General features: G+C 42.0%; 1 protein-coding gene across 1 annotated transcript in view; it reads right to left on the bottom strand.

Annotated features, from left to right (window-relative positions):
- Positions 1-277: 277 nt before the first annotated feature.
- The window catches only part of GRID2 (glutamate ionotropic receptor delta type subunit 2), a 2,297,645-nt gene continuing 2,278,743 nt past the window's right edge, over positions 278-19,179 (bottom strand). The window contains exon 16 of the mRNA XM_069743575.1: positions 278-1,970. Within this exon, the coding sequence (XP_069599676.1) occupies positions 1,548-1,970 (423 nt within the window). The 3' untranslated portion in view covers positions 278-1,547. The remainder of the gene's footprint in view (positions 1,971-19,179) is intronic.

Genomic DNA, 19,179 nt, shown 5'->3' with positions numbered 1-19,179 from the left:
AGTTTGATTTGCGTCAAAAGCGTATTTTTCATACAGACCATTCTTTATTAGTGGAGGTACATGTCCAGCTATCGTATACCAGATTATATTCCTTCAAATTAAACAATTAATAGATTGAATGAAATCGGTGAAATATTTAGCATTTTCCGACATAATAGAAAAGTAGAGATGGTATGACGTGATATAATACTCTTCTTGTTAAAATAGTTAAGAACTTTCTAAAGTAAATATTCTCATTGTATATAATTTGTTATTTTTTTTTTACTTTTTTGTTTTTCTAAAGCGCTATTGTATGATATATTTTTTTTTAACTTAAACATGAACACATTTATCAATTGGTGTATATAGTCCATATTCCTATGATATATATAATGCTGGAAGTCTGGATAATGTTGCCATTATGTAGACTGAATTTGATTTTTAAATTCATTTTTATTAATGGCTATGATGTTACGACACTGTTTTCAGTTTGGACAGTATGGCAGGAGGGCGTGAAAGTGCTGTGGAAGCGGCACAGCTTTACTATTCACATGCTGCTAACCTTTGGAATTTTGTTAGCAAGTCTCCCGTTTAAAAAAAAGAAGAGGTTATGTTACCCTCTGGTCAGTTCATCTCTCTTGTTTGCTAACATAGAAGAACCCTATGCAGATTGTCACTGTCTGTGATAAAAGGATATCCTGAACTACGGCCCCCTCTCCTTACTGCACTCATAGTGGTATTTTATTTTTTACCATAGATAGTAAAATATTATTTTTCTTGAAAAAAAAAGTCTGAAAATCATAAAAAAATCAAACATATAAAATATAAAAATATTTGAAAATATGTACACCCATAGCCAAAATTAGAATAGCGGTAGTATATATGTTAAGAGGTCTATGGAATTCCTTCCTGTATATATGAACATAATGTCAACATTATCCAGATTTTTCTTTAGTCACACACATGAATACTGTATGCATACACTGTCATATATACATACATTGAATTGGTGCAGACCTTTAACCCAAAAAGTAAACTGTACATTTAAAAAAAATGAGTTGATTAATTTACATATGCACTGCTACAGTGCAAAATATGCTTTAATGTATTCTTTTCTGGCGGAGAAATGGCTTTTTGTAATCCTACAAAATTGCATTCTTTTTCTTACAGCCTGACTTTAAACCGCAGGATTCGCCTTTGGTCCACTTTCATGGGACACAGGAGCAGCAGAGTATAAAGGAGAATCATCAAATAAGCAAAGATTTGTAATTATTGCAGATGTAACTTTTGAAACTAAAGTGAGATTCATAAATACATTAACTTGTTTTCCAGAAGAAACAGAGAAGAAATAAAGATGAGGCAGTGAAATGAATTTACAAGATTTAAAACACATTTACAGACAAAAGAGGAAGAAGAAAGCGAAGAATCAAAAACTGTTATTAATAATCTTGATATAAAAAAAATACATCCATGTTAGTTCCATCGTTTTACAGATGCTCCTAGCAAATAGCGTCCAAGAAGAAAAAGAAACAAGAAGAAAAAACAGTGGAGAGGAAACTCTCTAAAGCTCATATGGAGGTACCTCGGTCAGGGTCATTACCAAGATTGAGCCCTAGAGAAGGAGTTGGCTGGTATGGAATAGATGACATAGTTTTAATTGGACTTCGAAAAAATCCACCATTGGGAGATCTGTGCCTAAAAGGACCAGTTCGATGCTCAGGCACATTACCAAATGAAAATCCAGAAGCAGCTTTAGTAGACAAGTTACGACTAAGTGTCTGTATCTGTTCCGGTATAAAGGTTGTCGTAGTTATATGAGTATTTCGGAAATCACTAATTTGCTCCAAAGTTTGTCTCGTTGGTAACGTGTCAATGTCTAGTGGCGTCAGATCCACTGATGAAGAAGAAAACTGTTTATGAGGGCTTTCATCATCAGTGCACAGGCTGTTTACACGTCGGTGGAGATGTTCCAGGTCAATTTCTTTGTCATCCTGGAGGAGAAAAAAAAAGAGGGAGATGCACAGTATTCAGTACGAACCTTAGGTATCCTAGCCAGGCAACATCGACTAAATGAAAAAGTAGCACATAAAAATGCAGAATTTGACTTGATTGAGTTAAAAAAATGTAAGCTGTAGATATGGTTCACTAAAACATAGCTTTTTAGACATATTTTAGCCTTGCAAGACCAGCGGACAATGTGGGAAAGCATACAGGTATCCACAAAAAACAGTTTCACAACTCAAAAATAGCAAAAAGAAAAGCCCACAAAAACAAATTCTCAGTTTATTGCCCCCAAATATACATTCAAATTTCATTTTATAATAAGGATATCTTAAAATATTATAATGTACTATAAATATTGAAAAGTAAAAACTAAAGAACCTAATCAAAGAGTTTTTCTGGACCTTGATATCAGAATGAAAAAACAACACACTCTTCTTGGTCCACTTAAGTCCTGACCTAATCGACTGAAATTAAATTGAACCTGTCAGTAAGAATTTCTACATAAAACTAAAGGTGCTCTTTGTAAATTGATATGTAAGAACGTATCCTGCCATGGCTGAAAATTCTGCAGTTTGAGTTCTATGTAAATTAGCTGCAAGTGCATTAGGGCGAGGAGTCAAAGGACTTCCAGCTCTCTGGTACTCACTCTTTATTCCCTGCCCTATGCCTGGTTCCTTCATTTTATCAAGAAAATCAGTCTAGCCTTTGTTGTCTGCTGCCTCTCGTACAAGTGCCGACATTGCTGTAGTCTGTGTCAGAGTCAGTGGACTAGGACTTGGTGAGAGCTGGCAGACAACAGAGGCTGGATTGACCTGTCAATCAAGCACAGAATCCAGCCGCCAGCCAGAGAATAAAGAGTGACATGCCTCAATGAACTTGCAACTAATTTGTATAAAACTTCAATTGTGTATTTCTCAGCAATAGCATGATGGATTTCTGCAAGAAAGGTATCAATTTTCTCTGACCCTAAACAGCTGTAGATGAAAACACTTATGTAGAAATTCCTCCTCACAAATTGCATATATTAAATTGGCATCTGTATTAGATCAATCCCTTTAACCCCTTCCCGACCTGTGACACAGCGTATGCGTCATGAAAGTCGGTGCCAATCCGACCTGTGACGCATATGCTGTGTCACAGAAAGATCGCGTCCCTGCAGGCCGGGTGAAAGGGTTAACTCCCATTTCACCCGATCTGCAGGGACAGGGGGAGTGGTAGTTTAGCCCAGGGGGGGTGGCTTCACCCCCTCGTGGCTACGATCGCTCTGATTGGCTGTTGAAAGTGAAACTGCCAATCAGAGCGATTTGTAATATTTCACCTAAAAAAATGGTGAAATATTACAATCCAGCCATGGCCGATGCTGCAATATCATCGGCCATGGCTGGAAATACTAATGTGCCCCCACCCCACCCCTCCGATCGCCCCCCCAGCCCCCCGATCTGTGCAGCGCTCCCCTCCGTCCTGTGCTCCGCTCCCCCGTCCTCCTGTCCGCTCCCCCGTGCTCCAATCACACCCCCCCGTGCTCCAATCAAACCCCCCCGCACTCCGATCCCCCCCCGTGCTCCGAACCACCCCCCCTGCACACCGATCCCCCCCCCCTGCACACCGATCCACCCGCCCGCACACCGATCACTCTCCCCCATGCTCCGATCCCTCCCCCCCCGTGCTCCGACGCCCCCCCGTGCCCTGATCTCCCCCCCCCTGTGCCCTGATCTCCCCCCCTTATACTTACCGATCCTGGCGAGGTCCGTCAGTCTTCTTCCCCGAGCGCCGCCATGTTCCAAAATGGCGGGCGCATGCGCAGTGCGCCCGCCGAATCTGCCGGCCGGCAGATTCGTTCCAATGTGAATTTTGATCACTGTGATATAATCTATCACAGTGGTCAAAATAAAAAAACAGTAAATGACCCCCCCCATTTGTCCCCCATAGATAGGGACAATAATAAAATAAAGAATTTTTTTTTTTTTTCACTAAGGTTGGAGTTAGAACTAGGGTTAGGGTTAGGGGTAGGGTTAGGGGTAGGGGTAGGGGTAGGGTTAGGGGTAGGGGTAGGGTTAGGGTTAGGGGTAGGGTTAGGGGTAGGGGTAGGGTTAGGGTTAGAACTAGGGTTAGGGTTAGGGGTAGGGTTAGGGGTAGGGGTAGGGTTAGGGGTAGGGGTAGGGTTAGGGTTAGGGGTAGGGTTAGGGGTAGGGGTAGGGTTAGGGGTAGGGTTAGGGTTAGGGTTTCGGTATGTGCACACGTATTCTGGTCCTCTGCGGATTTTTCTGCAGCGGATTTGATAAATCCGCAGTGCTAAACCGCTGCGGATTTATGGCAGATTTACCGCGGTTTTTCTGCGCATTTCACTGCGGTTTTACAACTGCGATTTTCTATTGGAGCAGTTGTAAAACCGCTGTGGAATCCGCAGAAAGAAGTGACATGCTGCGGAATGTAAACCGCTGCGTTTCCGTGCAGTTTTTCCGCAGCATGTGTACAGCGATTTTTGTTTCCCATAGGTTTACATTGAAATGTAAACTCATGGGAAACTGCTGCGGATCCGCAGCGTTTTCCAAAGCGTGTGCACATACCTTTAGAATTAGGCTATGTGCACACGGTGCGGATTTGGCTGCGGATCCGCAGCGGATTGGCCGCTACGGATCCGCAGCAGTGTTCCATCAGGTTTACAGTACCATGTAAACCTATGGAAAACCAAATCCGCTGTGCCCATGGTGCGGAAAATACCGCACGGAAACGCTGCGTTGTATTTTCCGCAGCATGTCAATTCTTTGTGCGGATTCCGCAGCGTTTTACACCTATTCCTCAATAGGAATCCGCAGGTGAAATCCGCAGTAAATCCGCAGGTAAAACGCAGTGCCTTTTACCCGCGGATTTTTCAAAAATGGTGCGGAAAAATCTCACACGAATCCGCAACGTGGGTACATAGCCTTAGGGTTAGGGTTGGGTTGGAATTAGGGTTGTGGTTAGGGTTAGGGGTGTGTTGGGGTTAGGGTTGTGGTTAGGGGTGTGTTGCGGTTAGGGTTGTGGTTAGGGTTACGGCTACAGTTGGGATAAGGGTTAGGGGTGTGTTGGCGTAAGAATTGAGGGGTTTCCACTGTTTAGGCACATCAGGGGGTCTCCAAACGCAACATGGCGCCACCATTGATTCCAGCCAATCTTTTATTCAAAAAGTCAAATGGTGCTCCTTCCCTTCCGAGCCCCGACGTGTGCCCAAACAGTGGTTTACCCCCACATATGGGGTATCAGTGTACTCAGGACAAACTGGGCAACAATTACTGGGGTCCAATTTCTCCTGTTACCCTTGAGAAAATAAAAAATTGCTTGCTAAAACATCATTTTTGAGGAAAGTAAAATGATTTTTTATTTTCACGGCTCTGCGTTGTAAACGTCTGTGAAGCACTTGGGGGTTCAAAGTGCTCACCACATATCTAGATAAGTTCCTTGGGGGGTCTAGTTTCCAAAATGGGGTCACTTGTGGGGGGTTTCTACTGTTTAGGCACACCAGGGGCTCTGCAAACGCAACGTGACGCCCGCAGACCATTCCATCAAAGTCTGCATTTCAAAACGTCACTACTTGACTTCCGAGCCCCGACATGTTCCCAAACAGTGGTTTACCCCCACATATGGGGTATCAGCGTACTCAGAACAAACTGGGCAACAATTACTGGGGTCCAATTTCTCCTGTTACCCTTGAGAAAATAAAAAATTGCTTGCTAAAACATCATTTTTGAGGAAAGAAAAATGATTTTTTATTTTCACGGCTCTGCGTTGTAAACGTCTGTGAAGCACTTGGGGGTTCAAAGTGCTCACCACATATCTAGATAAGTTCCTTGGGGGGTCTAGTTTCCAAAATGGGGTCACTTGTGGGGGGTTTCTACTGTTTAGGCACACCAGGGGCTCTGCAAACGCAACGTGACGCCCGCAGACCATTCCATCAAAGTCTGCATTTCAAAAGTCACTACTTCCCTTCTGAGCCCCGACGTGTGCCCAAACAGTGGTTTACCCCCACATATGGGGTATCAGCGTACTCAGGAGAAACTGGACAACAACTTTTGGGGTCCAATTTCTCCTGTAACCCTTGGGAAAATAAAAAATTATGGGCTAAAAAATTATTTTTGAGGAAAGAAAACGTATTTATTATTTTCACTGCTCTGTGTTATAAACTTCTGTGAAGCACTTGGGGGTTCAAAGTGCTCACCTCACATCTAGATAAGTTCCTTTCGGGGTCTAGTTTCTAAAATGGGGTCACTTGTGGGGGGTTTCTACTGTTTAGCCACATCAGGGGCTCTGCAAACGCAACGTAATGCCCGCAGAGCATTCCATCAAAGTCTGCATTTCAAAATGTCACTACTTGACTTCCGAGCCCCGACATGTGCCCAAACTGTGGTTTACCCCCACATATGGGGTATCAGCGTACTCAGGAGAAACTGTACAACAACTTTTGGGGTCAAATTTCTCCTGTTACCCTTGGGAAAATAATAAATTGCAGGCTAAAAAATCATTTTAGAGAAAATAAAATTTTTATTTTATTTTCATGGCTCTGCGTTATAAACTTCTGTGAAGCACTTGGAAGTTCAAAGTCCTCACCACACATCTAGATTAGTTCCTTTGGGGGTCTAGTTTCCAAAATGGGGTCATATGTGGGGGATCTCCAATGTTTAGGCACACAGGGGCTCTCCAAACGTGACATGGTGTCCGCTAATGATTGGAGCTAATTTTCCATTTAAAAAGCCAATTGGCGTGCCTTCCCTTCCGAGCCCTGCCGTGCGCCCAAACAGTGGTTTACCCCCACATATGGGGTATCAGCGTACTCAGGACAAACTGGACAACAACATTTGCGGTCCAATTTCTCCTATTACCCTTGGCAAAATAGGAAATTCCAGGCTAAAAATCATTTTTGAGGAAAGAAAAATTATTTTTTATTTTCATGGCTCTGCATTATAAACTTCTGTGAAGCACCTGGGGGTTTAAAGTGCTCAATATGCATCTAGATAAGTTCCTTGGGGGGTCTAGTTTCCAAAATGGGGTCACTTGTGGGGGAGCTCCAATGCATAGGCACACAGGGGCTCTCTAAACGCGACATGGTGTCCGCTAACAATTGGAGCTAATTTTCCATTCAAAAAGTCAAATGGCGCGCCTTCCCTTCCGAGCCCTGCCGTGTGCCCAAACAGTGGTTTACCCCCACATATGAGGTATCGGCGTACTCGGGAGAAATTGCCCAACAAATTTTAGGATTCATTTTATCCTATTGCCCATGTGAAAATGAAAAACTGAGGCGAAAAGAATTTTTTTGTGAAAAAAAAAGTACTTTTTCATTTTTACAGATCAATTTGTGAAGCACCTGAGGGTTTAAAGTGCTCAATATGCATCTAGATAAGTTCCTTGGGGGGTCTAGTTTCCAAAATGGGGTTATTTGTGGGGGAGCTCCAATGTTTAGGCACACGGGGGCTCTCCAAACACGACATGGTGTCCGCTAACAATGGAGATAATTTTTCATTCAAAGAGTCAAATGGCGCTCCTTCCCTTCCGAACCTTACCATGTGCCCAAACAGTGGTTTACCTCCACATGTGAGGTATCGGTGTACTCATGAGAAATTGCCCAACAAATTTTAGGATCCATTTTATCCTGTTGCCCATGTGAAAATGAAAAAAATTGAGGCTAAAAGAATTTTTTTGTGAAAAAAAAGTACTTTTTCATTTTTACGGATCAATTTGTGAAGCCCCCGGGGGTTCAAAGTTCTCACTATGCATCTAGATAAGTTCCTTGGGGCGTCTAGTTTCCAAAATGGGGTCACGTGTGGGGGAGCTCCAATTTTTAGGCACACGGGGGCTCTCCAAACGTGACATGGTGTCCGCTAAAGAGTGGAGCCAATTTTTCATTCAAAAAGTCAAATGGCGCTCCTTCCCTTCCAAGCCCTGCCGTGCGCCCAAACAGTGGTTTACCCCCACATATGAGGTATCAGCGTACTCAGGACAAATTGGACAACAACTTTCGTGGTTCAGTTTCTCCTTGTACCATTGGGAAAATAAAAAAAATGTTGCTAAAAGATAATTTTTGTGACTAAAAAGTTAAATGTTCATTTTTTCCTTCCATGTTGCTTCTGCTGCTGTGAAGCACCTGAAGGGTTAAAAAACTTCTTGAATGTGGTTTTGAGCACCTTGAGGGGTGCATTTTTTAGAATGGTGTCACTTTTGGGTATTTTCATCCATATAGACCCCTCAAACTGACTTCAAATGTGAGGTGGTCCCTAAAAAAAATGGTTTTGTAAATTTCGTTGTAAAAATGAGAAATCGCTGGTCAAATTTTAACTCTTATAACTTCCTAGCAAAAAAAAATGTTGTTTCCAAAATTGTGCTGGTGTAAAGTAGACATGTGGGAAATGTTATTTATTAACTATTTTGTGTCACATAACTCTCTGGTTTAACAGAATAAAAATTCAAAATGTGAAAATTGCGAAATTTTCAAAATTTTCGCCAAATTTCCGTTTTTATCACAAATAAACGCAGAATTTATTGACCTAAATTTACCACTAACATGAAGCCCAATATGTCACGAAAAAACAATCTCAGAACCGCTAGGATCCGTTGAAGCGTTCCTGAGTTATTACCTCATAAAGGGACACTGGTCAGAATTGCAAAAAACGGCCAGGTCATTAAGGTCAAAATAGGCTGGGTCATGAAGGGGTTAAATTAGATGTACAGAATCACACATTTACAGCTCTGGCAAAAATTAAGAGACCACTGCAAAATGTTCAGTTTGTCTGATTTTTCTCTTTATAGGTATATTTATGGGTAAATTGCTCTTTTAGTCTATAAACTTCTGACAACATGTCTCCGAATTTCCAAGCAATACATTTTGTATTTATTTTCTGACAAAAAAAATGGTCAACATAATATAAAACCCAGTGCTTTCAGACCTCAAATAATGCAAAGAAAACAAGTTCATAATCATTTGGAAACAACAATATTATTGTTTTTACTCATGAAGAGATCAGAAATCAATATTTTTGTGGAATAACCATGATTTTAGTCACAGCTTTGATGCGTCTTGGCATGCTTTACACCAGTCTTTCACACGGCTTCTGGTGTAAAAATGTAAGCAGTTCTTCTTTGTTTGATGGCTTGTGACTATCCGTCATCCTTTTGATTACATTCCGGAGGTTTTCAATGGGGTTCAGGTCTGGAGATTGGGCTGCCCATGACAGGCTTTTGATATGGTGGTCTCTTAATTTTTGGCAGAGCTGTATTTTTACTTTTTTACTTGTCATATTGATATGTCAGAAAACATTAGTGGTCATCTAGGTACTAGGACCCTCCACTGTAAAAGTAAGATTGAAACCATAATTAAGCCCTAAAACAGTAATAATTGTAAAATGCAAATAAAGATTCCAAATTAAATTGCATTAATGTTCAATTAATTGTTATGTCTATCTTTGCTTATAATTATAGTATATTTAAAAGTTCGCTAATTTTATACAACAAAAATATTAAAATAATATTGTTCTGTATTGGTATACAATAATGCAACATGTTCGCAACATTATTTCACTCTTTGTATTGGACATACCCTATGATTTGTTTTAGAAAAAAAGCATGAAAAGAGAACCATAATGTAAGAATCTAAATAATGTAAACAATTAAGCGCATCATTATGAACACCTATTTAGAGGTTATTTCCTAATGGAAATGAATGATTTAGTGCTTTAATATTTCAAATGATGTAAGGTAAGTTATCAATTGTTCTGGTCCTAATAGAAATAACATCACATCTGCATATTTTACATGCCCCATGGTGATAATTTCTTATTCCACATCCGTGGTCACAGAATTGACTATATATTTTCAATAGGTTTTTTATTTTCTGCAAAATGTTTGGTCACTGATCTGAACAACTCTTGTATCTGCCGAGGTTCTTTTGATTTCTACTCTTTTGCAGTACTTAAGCTAGTCAAAAATAGAAGCTAGAAATAATTTTTTACCTTCACTTCCTATCTGGTGGTACTTTGCTCATCCCAACATATTCTATCCGTCTCCCCCTCTCACCAGGTACTAGAATAAACTGGAACGCTAACCTAAAAATAATTTTTCATAAAAATATATGGTCAGTGAAAAGTTGGTATCTGTTGACATGCTATTTTGGCCATATAGTGAGGTGGCTTTACATAAAGTTTCATACATTTGATGCAACTGAGACAAGTCTTTCTCTTGTTGCCACAGCCATTTGTACACCGGAAGAGGCTACAGTCATATTAGCGTTCATGGGCTAATACCTTTCTCAACTGACCAAGCATAGGGTCTAAAAATCTGCATATGTAATCTTTTACTTCACCCAGTATATCCTAGCATAACCTGAAAACTACAAACTATAATGGTAATCTGGAATTTGCATTTTCACGACAGCTGAAAAACCACATATTAGCCATATTAAAAATTTCTGATGATAATAAATAGTCATCTCATAAATGTTTAAAATGCATTTCCAGGTATTGTTTCCTTGACAAAAAAATCCAGTTTATATGTCAAAGAGTCTAGAACAAAACTGAGAATTTTTTTTGATCCTTTGCCTTACACTTTCCTCCATTTTATTGCAATCGACTGCCTGATTCACAGACCACATGTATCAGGAACTGACTGTATGATTTCAGCCATATATGTTTGACTCTGAAATATTGCGGTGTTTGGAAGAAAATCATACTTTAAAGGCTGCTGTAGACCAAACCACACAGGAGATTAGTTGGACAGATAAATCCCTGCCTGCCTCTCCCTGCCCAATCCCCTTGAGTGACAGGTCTCTCTCTACATGCATGGGTAACAAGAGATCTGTCAGTCGCTGCATTTCAAAATCAAACATACCTGGCTGAAATCATACAGACAGTGCCTGATACTAAAACACACATGTTTTCCCTAGCAGCCTATCATTGTGCATCTTTAATTTTTCAGGGAAGTTTAAGAAATTAAAACTGAGCTGTGATTTATGTCAATGAGCGACTAGGCCAGTTTGCTTCTAAAGTTTTCAAAAATGAGGTCAATGCTCACATATAATGTTTAGAATATATTTAACCCCGTAGTGACATAGCCAATTTTGTACTTAATGACCAATCCAATTTTTTCAGTTCTGACCACTGTCACTTTATGAGGTTATAGCTATGGAAAGGCTTCAACGGATCCCACTAATTCTGAGAATTTTTTTTGTGACATATTGTACTTCATGTTAGTGGTAAAAATTATTTGATAAGACTTGCATTTATTTATAAAAAATGGAAATTTGGCAAAAAAATTGGAAAATGTAGCAATTTACAAAATTGTGAATCAGAGTCATATCACACAAAATAGTTAATAAATAACATTTCCTACATGTCTACTTTGCATTATCACATTTTTTTAAACATAATTTAATTTTGTTACGACGTTATATGGGTTAAAAGCTGACCAGGGGTTCTCATTTTTCCATCAAAATTTACAAAACAATTTTTTGTTATGGACCACCCCACATTTGAAGTGAGTTTGTGGGGTCCATATAACAGAAAATACCCAAAAGTGACACTTCTAAAAACTGCACCCTTAAAGGTGTGCAAAACCACATTCAAGAAGTTTATTAACCCTTTAGGTGCTTCACGAGAACTAAAGCAATGTGGAAAGAAAAAATGAACATTTTTCTTTTTTCACAAAAAATGTATTTTGGAACCAAACTTTTTTATTTTCACAAAGGTATTGGAAGAAAATGGACCACAAAATTTGTTGTGCAATTTTTCCTGAGAACGCCAATACCCTATATGTTAGGGAAAGCCACTGTTTGGGTGCATAGCAGGGGTCAGAAGGGAGAGAGCACCGGTTGAGTTTTTGAACCAAAAATTGGCTGGAATCAATGGCGGGCGCCATGTTGCGTTTGGAAACCCCCTGATGTACCTAAACAGTGGAATCCCACCAATTATAACTCTAACCCTAACACAGCCCTGATCTCAACCCTATCCCCAACACACCCCTAATGCCAACATCACCCTAACCTCAACACCACAACCCTAACCCCAACACAACCCTAACCCCAACCCTAGCCCCAACACTAACCCTAGCCCAACCCTAGTCCAACCCTAACCCTAGCTCTAACCCTAGCCTCAACTCTAACCCTAGCCCAACTCTAAACCCTAACTCTAACTCTAACCCTAAACACAGCCCAGCCCTAAGCCTAGCTCTAGCCCCAGCACTAACCCTAGCTTTATCCCCAACCCTAACCAAAAAATGGAAAAAATATTTTTTTTTACTTTACTATTTTTACCTAATTAAGGGGGTGATAAAGGGGAGTTTGATCTACTATTTTTTATTTTGATCACTGTGATAGGGTCTATCACAGTAATCATAATGAACCAATAGGAAAAATCTCCTATTGTTGCTGGGTGCCAGCCAGCAGATCTCGGCAGGCACTGCGCATGCATCCAACATTTTCTTCCAGGGTGAAGATACAGAGGACCGGGAACAGGAGCGGGGAATGTAGGAGGTGCGGGAGGTGCATGGAAATAAATGTGAAATTGGACTTTTTTTGCGGTTGCCATTATTCTCCAATTATTGCAACACTGGAGATGGTAAAAACTGACCCGAATCATGTTTTCTGGGGTCTCGGCTACTCCCGGTAGCCGAGACCATGGAGATTTTCCGATGTTGGGGGATGGGGGGGCACGATACCCTTATTTCTCCGCGCTGTTAAAATGTGTATCGGTGGTCGTTAAGGGGTTAATGTTAAAATTAAACATAGCTCATTTAAAAGACATATCCTTTGCATAGTCCATGAATTTTTGATCTATGAGGATCCAACCTCTGGCCTCACCACCAATCAGTACAATAAAGGAACCATAGAACTTTTTGAAGTAGCCAACTCATTATGTGTTAAATCGATATCATATTTATGAAGGGAATGTCAAAATGTATAAGAAAAGATTGTTCAGTTCCCGCCACTGTAGTTACTATTGTTAATCTATTTTTTTATTTTCAGAAACATTGCTCTTAAGACGCTGCTTTTAGTCTGCTGGAGTCATAATTATGAATGTACTTGACAAGCTTAAACACTGTTGCACAATGCAGTATGCTATCTCTGTGTGAAATACAAGAACATATGACAGGTAAAAATGTGATATTGCTGAAAACTTACTTTTGAAATAATATATTGTATAAAAATATTAATATCACTTTGTCTCCTTATGTGTAAAGGCATATGTTGTTAATTTTCATATTTTCAAACAGATGAGAAATATTTTCATTGTAAATGTATGAATTTGGCAAGGATGATCTGTTTAATATGGAAACATAAAATAGCTCAAAAACATGTAGGTGTCACTCTAAAGCTAAATGAGTTATCCATTATTCAAAATAATTTTCTGAATGGCAGATATACCTGCTGAAACAGAAAAAAAGCATTTCATGGAAGCTACATTTATTACACTCTATATTATTTTTAATATTATTTATTTTAAGAGCAACATTGATTCCATCGTGCTGTACATGAAAAGGGGTAAGATACAAAACACAAATAGAAATTACAATGAACAAACCAATAGTGATAGACAGATACAGAGGGGAGAGGACCCTACCCTTGAGGGCTTACAGTCAACATGATAATGTGAAAAGAGAAGGTAGGTTCAGGGTTCTAAGCAGTTCTGGTGTTTGTGAGAAGGCAGTGAAGTCATTGCAGGCTGTAAGTTTTCAAGGTACACTTGAAAACTCCGAGTGTGGGGAATAATTGTATGTGTTGTGGCAGAGAATTCCAGATGATGAGGGATACTAGGGAGAAATCTTGCAGGCAATTCGGTGAGGAATGCACAAGTGTGGAGGAGAGAAGGCAGTCTTGGGCAGATCGGAGATTATGTGGTGGGAGATATTGGGAGATTAGTTCAGAGATATATGAGGGAGACAGATTATGGACCACTTTGTAGGTCAGTGTTAGTACCTTGAAGTGGATATGTTGTGAAATTGGGAGCCAATGAAGGGACTTTGAGAGTGGAGAAGCAGAGATGTAGTGAGGAGAGAGGTGGATTAGTCTGGCAGCAAAATTGAGGACAGACTGGAGAGGTAACAGGATGCTAGCAGGAAGGACACAGAGGAGGATATTGCAGTAGTCGAGGCAGGAAATGATGAGGACATGCACTAGTATTTTAGTAGATTGAGGGTTGAGGAAGGGACAGATTCTGGAAACATTTTTGAGATGGAGACGGCAGAAGGTGGTGATGGCTTGGATGTGTGGTTTGAAGGACAAGGCAAAGGCAAGAGTTACTCCTAAGCAGCAGACTTCAGGTACAGAGGAAAGAGTAATATGATTTATTGTGATAGATCAGGTAGGGAAGATAGGTGAGATGGGGTAAAGATGATGAGTTCAATTTTGTCTATGTTGAACTTTAGGAAGCGAGAGAAGAAGCAGGAGAATATGGCTGACACCTGGTCCAGATAGGTAGATTTGAGTGTCATCAGTGTATAGATGGTAGTTAAAGCCATGGGAGTCTATGAGTTGTCCCAATAGTAGCGGATCACAAGATAGAGCCTTGAGGGACTCCGGCAGAGAGAGGATGGGGTGAAGAGGTAGTGTGGGAGTGGCAGACGCTAAATGTGTGGTTAGAGAGGTATGAGGAGATTCAGGAGAGGGCAAGGTCTGTGATATTGAGCAAAGAAGGAATCTATAATAGCAGGAACTGGTTGATTCTCTTGAAGGCAGAGGACAGATTTAGAAAGAGGAGTATGGAGAATGTTATGAACAGGTAATTCAGAACCACAATGGGTCTAGTGGTTAAGAGCACACAAGGTGACCTGACAGTTACCAATAACAAGGATGAGCTCTGAGACGTGGGAACTCTGCTGACCGCAATCCCTAATCCTATCATACCACACTAGAGGTAGCCGTGGAGCGCTCCTGTCCAGGCCTAGGCGCCTCGAGCACAGCCTGAGAAACTAGCTAGCCCTAAGAAAGAAAAATAAGCCTACCTTGCCTCAGAGAAATTCCCCAAAGGAAAAGGCAGCCCCCACATATAATGACTGTGAGTTGAGATGAAAGTACAAACACAGAGATTAAATAGATTTTAGCAAAGTGAGGCCCGACTGACTGAACAGACCGAAGATAGGAAAGATTGCTTTGCGGTCAACACAAAACCCTACAAACAACCACGCAGAGGGTGCAAAAAGACCCTCCGCACCGACTAACGGTACGGAGGTACCCCCTCTGCGTCCCAGAGCTTCCAGCAAGCAAAAAAAAAATAATATCGCAAGCTGGACAGAAAATATAGCAACAAAAGTAACACCAGCAAAACTTAGCTTATGCAGGAAAGACAGGCCACAGGAACGATCCAGGAGAGAGCAAGATCCACACTAGAACATTGACTGGAGGCCATGAGCAAAGCACTAGGTGGAGTTAAATAGAGCAGCACCTAACGACTTCACCACATCACCTGAGGAAGGAAACTTAGAAGCCGCAGTACCACTCACATCCACCAACGGAAGCTCATAGACAGAATCAGCCGAAGTACCACTTGTGACCACAGGAGGGAGCTCGACCACAGAATTCACAACAGTACCCCCCCCTTGAGGAGGGGTCACCGAACCCTCACCAGAGCCCCCAGGCTGACCTGGATGAGCCATATGAAAGGCACGAACAAGATCGGCAGCATGGACATCAGAGGCAAAGACCCAGGAATTATCTTCCTGACCATAACCCTTCCACTTAACCAGATACTAGAGCTTCCATCTCGAAACACGAGAATCCAAAATCTTCTCCACTATATACTCCAACTCCCCTCCACCAAAACCGGGGCAGGAGGATCAACAGATGGAACCATAGGTGCCACATATCTCCGCAACAATGACCTATGGAATACGTTATGGATGGAAAAAGAATCTGGAAGGGTCAAACGAAAAGACACAGGATTAAGAACCTCAGAAATCCTATACGGACCAATGAAACGAGGCTTAAACTTAGGAGAGGAAACCTTCATAGGAATATAACGAGATAACAACCAAACCAAATCCCCAACACGAAGTCGGGGACCCACACAGCATCTGCGGTTAGCGAAACGTTGAGCCTTCTCCTGGGACAAGGTCAAATTGTCCACTACATGAGTCCAAATCTGCTGCAACCTGTCCACCACAGTATCCACACCAGGACAGTCCGAAGACTCAACCTGCCCTGAAGAGAAACGAGGATGGAACCCAGAATTGCAGAAAAACAGCGAAACCAAGGTAGCCGAGCTGGCCCGATTATTAAGGGCGAACTCAGCCAACGGCAAAACGGACACCCAATCATCCTGATCAGCAGAAACAAAGCATCTCAGATATGTTTCCAAGGTCTGATTGGTTCGTTCAGTCTGGCCATTTGTCTGAGGATGGAAAGCCGAGGAAAAAGACAAATCAATGCCCATCCTAGCACAAAAGGCTCGCCAAAACCTCGAAACAAACTGGGGACCTCTGTCAGAAACGATGTTCTCTGGAATGCCATGTAAACGAACCACATGCTGGAAGAACAATGGCACCAAATCAGAGGAGGAAGGTAATTTAGACAAGGGTACCAAATGGATCATCTTAGAGAAGCGATCACAAACCACCCAAATGACCGACATTTTTTGAGAGACGGGGAGATCCGAAATAAAATCCATAGAGATATGTGTCCAAGGCCTCTTCGGGACCGGCAAGGGCAAAAGCAACCCACTGGCACGAGAACAGCAGGGCTTAGCCCGAGCACAAATCCCACAGGACTGCACAAAAGAACGCACATCCCGCGACAGAGACGGCCACCAAAAGGATCTAGCCACTAAATCTCTGGTACCAAAGATTCCAGGATGACCAGCCAACACCGAACCATGAACCTCAGAGATAACTCTATTCGTCCACCTATCAGGGACAAACAGTTTCTCCGCTGGGCAACGATCAGGTCTATTAGCCTGAAATTTTTGCAGCACCCGCCGCAAATCAGGGGAGATGGCAGACAAAATTACTCCCTCTTTGAGAATACCCGCCGGCTCATGCAAACCCAGAGAGTCAGGCACAAAACTCCTAGACAGGGCATCCGCCTTCACATTTTTAGAGCCCGGAAGGTACGAAACCACAAAGTCAAAACGGGAGAAAAACAGCGACCAACGAGCCTGTCTAGGATTCAACCGTTTGGCAGACTCGAGATAAGTCAAGTTCTTGTGATCAGTCAAGACCACCACGCGATGCTTAGCTCCTTCAAGCCAATGACGCCACTCCTCGAATGCCCACTTCATGGCCAGCAACTCTCGATTGCCAACATCATAATTTCGCTCAGCAGGCGAAAACTTCCTGGAAAAGAAGGCGCATGGCTTCATCACCGAGCAATCAGAACCTCTTTGTGACAAAACAGCCCCCGCTCCAATTTCAGAAGCATCAACCTCGACCTGGAACGGAAGCGAAACATCTGGTTGACACAACACAGGGGCAGAAGAAAAATGACACTTTAACTCTTGAAAAGCTTCCACAGCAGCAGAAGACCAATTGACCACATCAGCACCCTTCTTGGTCAAATCGGTCAATGGTTTAGCAATACTAGAAAAATTACAGATGAAGCGACGATAAAAATTAGCAAAGCCCAGGAACTTTTGCAGACTCTTCAGAGATGTCGGCTGAGTCCAATCATAAATGGCCTGGACCTTAACAGGGTCCATCTCGATAGTAGAAGGGGAAAAGATGAACCCCAAAAATGAAACCTTCTGAACACCAAAGAGACACTTTGACCCCTTCACAAACAAAGAATTAGCACGCAGGACCTGGAACACCATTCTGACCTGCTTCACATGAGACTCCCAATCATCCGAGAAGACCAAAATATCATCCAAGTATACAATCAGGAATTTATCCAGGTACTCTCGGAAGATGTCATGCATAAAGGACTGAAATACTGATGGAGCATTGGCAAGTCCGAATGGCATAACCAGGTACTCAAAATGGCCCTCGGGCGTATTAAATGCAGTTTTCCATTCATCGCCCCGTTTAATACGCACAAGATTATACGCACCACGAAGATCTATCTTGGTGAACCAACTAGCTCCCTTAATCCGAGCAAACAAATCAGATAGCAGCGGCAAGGGGTACTGAAATTTGACCGTGATTTTATTTAGAAGGCGGTAATCAATACAAGGTCTCAGCGAACCATCCTTCTTGGCCACAAAAAAGAACCCTGCTCCCAATGGCGATGATGACGGGCGAATATGACCCTTCTCCAAGGATTCTTTTACGTAACTCCACATAGCGGCGTGCTCAGGCACCGATAAATTAAACAGTCGACCTTTAGGAAACTTACTACCAGGAATCAAATCGATAGCACAATCACAATCCCTATGCAGAGGTAGGGCATTGGACTTGGGCTCATCAAATACATCCCGGTAATCTGACAAGAACTCTGGGACCTCAGAAGGGGTGGATGACGAAATAGACAGAAATGGGACATCGCCATGTACCCCCTGACAACCCCAGCTGGACACAGACATTGATTTCCAATCCAATACTGGGTTATGGACTTGTAGCCATGGCAACCCCAACACGACCACATCATGCAGATTATGCAACACCAGAAAGCGAATATCCTCCTGATGTGCAGGAGCCATGCACATGGTCAGCTGGGTCCAGTACTGAGGCTTATTCTTGGCCAAAGGCGTAGCATCAATTCCTCTCAATGGAATAGGACACTGCAAGGGCTCCAAGAAAAACCTACAACGCCTAGCATACTCCAAGTCCATCAAATTCAGGGAAGTGCCTGAATCCACAAATGCCATGACAGAATAAGATGACAAAGAGCAGATCAAAGTAACGGACAAAAGAAATTTTGACTGTACCATACCAATGGTGGCAGACCTAGTGAACCGCTTAGTGCGCTTAGGACAATCGGAGATAGCATGACTGGAATCACCACAGTAGAAACACAGCCCATTCTGACGTCTGTGTTCTTGCCGTTCAGCTCTGGTCAAAGTCCTATCACACTGCATAGGCTCAGGTTTATGCTCGGATAATACCGCCAAATGGTGCACAGATTTACGCTCACGCAAGCGTCGACCGATCTGAATGGCCAAAGACATAGACTCATTCAAACCAGCAGGCATAGGAAATCCCACCATGACATCCTTAAGGGCCTCAGAGAGACCCTTTCTGAAAATCGCTGCCAGCGCACATTCATTCCACTGAGTGAGCACAGACCACTTCCTAAACCTCTGACAATATACC

The sequence above is a fragment of the Ranitomeya imitator genome, chromosome 1 (genome assembly GCF_032444005.1).
Source record: "Ranitomeya imitator isolate aRanImi1 chromosome 1, aRanImi1.pri, whole genome shotgun sequence".
NCBI classification, from domain to species: Eukaryota; Metazoa; Chordata; class Amphibia; order Anura; family Dendrobatidae; genus Ranitomeya; species Ranitomeya imitator.
This window is presented reverse-complemented; position numbering and strand designations above follow the sequence as displayed.